This window comes from Sinocyclocheilus anshuiensis, unplaced genomic scaffold (assembly GCF_001515605.1).
Source record: "Sinocyclocheilus anshuiensis isolate Anshui unplaced genomic scaffold, SAMN03320099.WGS_v1.1 scaffold267, whole genome shotgun sequence".
Taxonomy (NCBI): Eukaryota; Metazoa; Chordata; class Actinopteri; order Cypriniformes; family Cyprinidae; genus Sinocyclocheilus; species Sinocyclocheilus anshuiensis.
The window spans coordinates 806,390-813,061 of NW_015552637.1; the positions used below are offsets into that span (position 1 = coordinate 806,390).

At 36.7% G+C, this 6,672-nt stretch overlaps 1 protein-coding gene across 1 annotated transcript in view; it reads right to left on the reverse strand.

Annotated features, from left to right (window-relative positions):
* LOC107666808 (dolichyl-diphosphooligosaccharide--protein glycosyltransferase subunit STT3B-like) overlaps positions 1-3,708 on the reverse strand; it is a 68,898-nt gene extending 65,190 nt beyond the window's left edge. Inside the window, exon 1 of the mRNA XM_016458260.1 lies at positions 3,192-3,708. Coding sequence (XP_016313746.1) covers positions 3,192-3,454 — 263 coding nt within the window. The 5' untranslated portion in view covers positions 3,455-3,708. The remainder of the gene's footprint in view (positions 1-3,191) is intronic.
* Between the last annotated feature and the right edge of the window lie 2,964 nt (positions 3,709-6,672).

A 6,672-nucleotide genomic window follows, 5' to 3' on the forward strand; every position in this document is an offset into this window, starting at 1 on the left:
TCTGCTGTTTTTGTTTCGTTCAGATTTTTTTATGTAGTATCACAAAGCTAAAGTCAGACAATTTTGTTTTTGTTTCAAATTTCAAAATTTTACAATCTGAATAACATGTATGCAGCATCTTTGTTTGGATCGTGATTAAAATACACAGGCAAAACCTTAGTTTACTTGCATGGAGACATTTATTTGTATTATTTATTTATTGATTTGGGATTTGTTTTAAAATTTCAAGTTAGTATATCGTTTGACATTTTCATTTTCACAAAGTAATGTGCAACCTTTTGGTCTGATAAATAACAAAAGGACACCTTTTTTAAAAATCTGTCTTAAATCTCATTTTGTTAAAGAAATTGTGAGAAAATTGTATTGTGAAATCAGTATTGTGAATTATAGCACATTGTGAGTTGAGTGAATCGTTACATCACTATATGCTACTAGTTTTTGCTGTGGTATCGAAGTAGTACATTGTTCTTTAAATAATAAAGAACCATATTTTTTTGCTCATCTGAAAAATGATCCGATCTGTGACTCAAAATGTGATATGATAATGTAATATAATCCGAACGAATCGTTACATCCCTATATGCTACTAGTTTTTGCTGTGGTATCGAAGTAGTAAATTGTTCTTTAAATAATAAGTGTTACTTAAATAATAAAGAACCATATTTTTTTTGCTCATCTGAAAAATGATCCGATCGGGGACTCAAAATGTGATATGATAATGTAATATAATCCGAACTGTGTTGCGAGCCCCGATTTGGTAGACATCGCCCAACCCTAATATGCCTATTGTAATACAAAAACCACAAAAAAAAGGTACCAAGTCTATGACTAGATTTCACAATAGCAGAACTAGTAATAACCAAAGCTAAAAAATAAATCTGGCCACATGATGAAATAAAAATTTTTTTTTAGATTACTGCCCAAAGAAACCACCAAAATCATACCAGCCTTTTTTCATTTCTTAAAACTAATTGCACATGAGAGTTTATGTGTTCCATGACTAATGATGCACCGAAATTCCTTTTTTACAGAAACACTGAAACAAGAGTTCTCATTTAGCCGGAATCTGTATCTGTATTTAAACAATTATAATATGTAATTAAACAGATAAAAAAAATAAACAATTAATAGTAAAGTTCTTCAGCAATGAGTCACCTCTCAATATTTTTCCTTCATTTTTTTTACAAATTTCTACTCTAGAATAATAAAGTACTCAAACGGTCATTGATTTCGGCCCTTGAAAACAATTAAACTGTAAACGAAAAGAGTCGGGGGTTTTTTTGCCGTTTCAGAGAAATATTTTCAGTTACATCACTAGTAACCCATGACTGGCAGACAACCAAAAAAACTATACTCTAGCATGTTCACCTTCTTTGCATGAAGATGTTCTTCCGTTGAATATCATTAGTTTTAGCCTAGGAGGCTGGTTAAGAGTTTGCTTGTTTAAGCACATAGATAAAAATCTTTGATCTTCCATTCAGACTAATGAATGCAAAGCACCATGACCCTCAACATAAGCAGTTATGAATGTAAATCTGAAAATTGGGACCATACCGTGAAAGGATGGTCCTGCTGTTATTCTCTCTATATGCTAGACGTGGCATAACTGCTGAAATGCAATCTAACACACGCTTGACTATACAATTATTGTGTTTAAAGAATCCGTCACAGTGAGATGCGTGACCATAAAATTTCCAATCATGATAAAATCAGAAGTTGACCTAAATTCACAAAGCCTCATATACCACCTTGAGACTTTATATAACAGACTTTCATAAACAGGTACATCTTCACTGCTCTTAACAGAGGGCATGAGGAAATAATTGACAGTAAGCTATACATTAAAGAAAAGGGAAGTGAATGCTTTTGAGTCTCAACTGGATGTAATTGCTGCACAAGGGGTTTAATTCATACCTATGATTCTTGAATGGATTAAACAATTTAGTGCTAAAAATAAACCATTAGTTCTAAAGCAGAAGTTAAGAGCTTGCATTTGACAGCTCTGCGGATCAAGAGAATTACACTTATCTGCAAATCTGACACTGTTATACAACATAGGGATATTTTATGAATACATAACATAAGCACACATTAATAGTATCAGGAGGTGGGAACACTGCATGGAGAGTCCTTTTAACACTTAAAACTTAACTAATATTGTTAGTAAAACTTAATTACCAGTGACCCATATTGTACCACATAGTGACTAATCATTGTTATGGGCAAGCTTATAGTCACTATTGAGTTACATACTTGTAATTAACAATAGGTAACAGTAACAGTGATCCATATTAAATGTATTTGACCTATTCTAACAGTGAAAATATCTTTGTTCAGTTTAACTATATCATTTAGTACTTAATCCTTTGTTTCTATTCATGATCCAAACAGTTGCTGCTAGTTAGTGCAAATTTGTCAGTGGATACTATAGTAATGTGTGGTTCAGATAAACCTTTCACTCCTAAATAGTACCTATTTCAGTTTTACCATTTACTTATCATAAGAACATGTACTTGGTTACTAGCTGCTGTTCTCCCAGTACTAACTGACTAGAATAGTACTACTGTGTATTGCAATTAATAGTTAAGAATTGACTATGACAGTGACTATTTGTCGAACTAGTAGGCTCTAGTAATGAATGAACTAAATATATACTAGGACTAATGACGTTAGTTAGCTATTGAATTATATAATTGTAATTAACAATAAGCAACGGTAACAAAATACATTGTATGCCATTTTAAGTGATAAATGCTAAAACGACTTGCCATAAACCACAACTTAAAATAAACAGATACAACATTTAACTTCCTCATTTGGAGTTTTACGACACCTTGCTGTAATATTCATTATAAGTTACCTCAACAGATTGTAATAAACCGTAGTGCTAAATTAAAATAGCACTTTGCTAGCGCAAGCACTATCACAATCAATTGTATTTATCTGGAATTAGAAAAAAAAAAAAAGATGGAGGTCAGCTACCATGCGGTTACGTGTCAAAATTGTCAAGCATGGACGTACCGCACAGAGACAAAACGCTTCCTGAGACAATTACGCTGATATGAATGGAGGATAGCAAGAGCTTTGTGCATCACGCACTGACACTCCACTCACAGCGAAATTAATCGTGCATTACATCTCCAAACGTCAAATTAAAAGTGCGCCACAAACCCGCCCGCCTTTATACTCACCAAGGGTCAAACTCGTGAATAATGCTCTCGAAGCGAATAACTGCGAAAAGTCGCGAGCTGAACCCTGCCAACCAGGCCAGAAAGAGAATGGTGAACGACAGCAAAGACTGCCATCCCGCCGGCTGCGTCAGTCCCCCGGACAGGCCTCCTCCGCTGCCGCCGCATCCAGCCGGGGAGCTGGGCCGTCCGTTGCCCGAGACCGAACCTCCGGCGTTGGAGTTGGCTTTGTGCTTACAGTCGGAGGCGGTGTGGTGCTCCGCCATGTTCTGGAGGATTTGGTTAGAAGAGCACTTCCCACCGCCACGCAGCCCTCTTTCCACCAACCCACTCCCTCCTCGGCGCCAATATTTCTGCACAACCAGGTCTTTGCTCCAACTGCAGGTGTTTGGCGTTGTGTATGAACAATCTGGATTTATTTGCAGTAGATTCCGCGTCAGAGTGGCATGCTAACCGGCTTGCACACGAGATCCACTGTAGGAGATGGGAAAAATAGGGCGGTTCTGCTCCATACAGCAGGAAGAATCGTTCAGCCTCTCATAGCGAGACAGGTAGAACAAGGCGGGTCATACTTCAGCCAATCCGCTGCAAGGAAACCACTGACAGAAGCCGTGGATCAGCCAATGAGAGCACGCACAGCCTCGAACGTTGACGAACACAAACGGAAAAACGTTGACAGGAGGTTGGCCAATCGTGACTCTGGATTTCAATAACGGACACTCGTTTGAGCCAATCAGCATGAAGAACCGTCGCGGCGCTGTACGCGATACACCAATGAAATAAATGAATTTTGCATCGAAAAAATGCTGCCTTCACAGAGGCCACTACGCAAACGAAATTTTCATGCGGATGTGAAGCGATAATAAATCATCAAAAACATTTTGGGCTTATTTTAGAAGCTGCGGTTGTTTATTTATCTTGCGAGAGTTGTCAACAGTGGACATGAAGTTTATGCCTGAAATTTATTGCGTTTTATGTCGAAAAGGGCGCATGTTTCACTCAAAAATGCCATTTACTCACCCTCATGTCGTTCCTTCGGAGATTTTAGGCGCAATGACTGCCTTGGTGACCAGTAAATTCATTATAAGAATAAAGATGCAATGCAATCAGAGAAAATGACCACTTTTTTGTTTCACGGATGAACGTTACAAGGGTTTGAAACGATATCAGGATGACTAAATAAAGCAAAAATGTTTGGCATACATGCTACATAACGGTATATTGCATTATTGCATGCTTTGCATATGTCTGTGTTTGTCATGGCAGCTATTGATGCCTGCTTTTGGACACAATATGAACAAATATTGCGCAATGATCCTTGAAGAAACTGTGAAGCTGCAGCAGTGAAAAGATTTAACATGGCACAAGAAGACCAGCTAAACAAGAACACCCTGAGCACACCACAAAAATGTTCTTTAACTGTATTCATATTTTAGAACATGTAATCAGCATAAAACAAAGACAATTTGAAGCAAAATTGCATACGATATTTTAGCGAGTTAAGCTGCACTGAAAACAATTAAATTGAACTTGAATGACTTAACAATTTACGAAAGCCATATCAGCTACAATCTTTCCAAAAGTCACTGAAAACAAATAATTAAAAAAATATGGCTAAATAAAATGGTTTTTATGGATAATTACATTCTCAAGCACCTGCAAGCACTATTCTTTTAAAACCTTAAGGGTGAAGACAGGATGTTTAATTCATATAAATATTTAAGTGCATACCTACTGCTTTAAAGGGTTTGGAGATTAAAAAAATATCCTATGATAAATCAAAATATATGTTTAAATATAGTATAGGAAGCTTACTGCTGCATTACCGTACAGGATGGTGATCTGAAATTCACAAAGTGAATTCTTTGCCTTGATCAGGTTCTCTCATTCTCCTGTATCCCCCTAAAACATGATCCCAGGTTTAGACTCAACCACTGCAAGCTTATGTTTGCTTGAAACACATTTTTTAAAAACCACATGCAGTATAGATCATACAGCTTTTTCAAGGTTTTTTGCAGACCAGCATGCAGAAATTGCTAGATCAGCTCATGAGACATCACAGGCACAGTGGTAGAATATATCAGTTCCAGAGCATCTTCTTTTACTGTGTATGTAGCAAGACAAGATTTAATGTAAAAAAAAAAAAACACTTCTTAACGCACACATTTCCATATGAATTATATTTGTAACTTCACTTTGCTTTACTTCAAGTGTAATTCAGCATTAAGCTTGAAGGTCCTGTTTAAGAATAACAAGGTTTTTAAAAGCAACCTTCATCGGTCAGTGGACTGCTCTGATTTTAAAGCATATTCAAGTTATTCATTAATGTGACATTGCAGTCGTAGTGTTTAACAGTGACCACTAAACCAAAAGTTAAACCTTTAGTTTATTTAAACATGACTTTATCTACAGTGCAAAGTATCTGTCTCTGCAGACAACATCCAACATTAAGCATATGTGACCCATGGACCACAAAACCAGTCATAAGGGTCAATTTCTCGAAATTGAGATTTATACATAATAAATAAGCTTTCCATTGATGTATGGTTTGTTAGGATAGGACAATATTTGGCCGAGATACAACTATTTGAATATCTGGAATCTGAGGGTGCAAAAAAATAAAAATATTGAGAAAATCACCTTTAAAGTTGTCCAAATGAAGTTCTTGGCCATGCATATTACTAATCAGAAATTAAGTTTTTATATATTTATGGTAGGAAATTTACAAAATATCTTCATGGAACATCATCTTTACTTAATATTCTAATGATTTTTGGCATAAAAGAAAAATTTGACCCATACAATGTTTTTTTTGGCTATTGCTAAAAATATACCCCAGCGACTTAAGACTGGTTTTGTGGTCCAGGGTCACATATGTCAATATCACTGCATTGAAAAATCAATAGATGCATTTAAGCCAGTTGATTTGTTTGTCTTTTCTTAAAGCATCTGGAAAAAATAAGTATTTTTTTCCTTGCACGTGTGGCTTTGGTTATATTGTAAAACCCCACAGAAGTTTCCTCTGTGGAAGGAAAAATTAGTTGTGCCTTGTAGTATTTGAATATAACGTCCTTGTTATATGTCCTTTTCATCAGCAAAATTACAGTGGAAAATTTATTTGGATAGATGCTTAGCTGTCAGGGATTCATCACAGTCACTTCAGTCACCATCCAGGATAATTACCCGATCACAGTCACCTGAGTTCTGATCACCCGCACCTGCTGTCACCAATCAAGCCACACTACAAATACACACACAGCACAGTCACTCACTGTCCGGTCTACCGTTCACTCCTACGAACTTCTCTGGACTCTCTCTGCCAAATTCTCCTAGAACGAATTACCTGCTGTTCCTCCCGCGATCCTCCAACGACTCCTTGGAAACTGTTCCACGATCTCCAACGTAACCGGCATCCGATCCTTACCATCAGAACTCAGATAAGAACCCTGGAACCATTCACTGTGTTGACACTCACCTGCCTTTA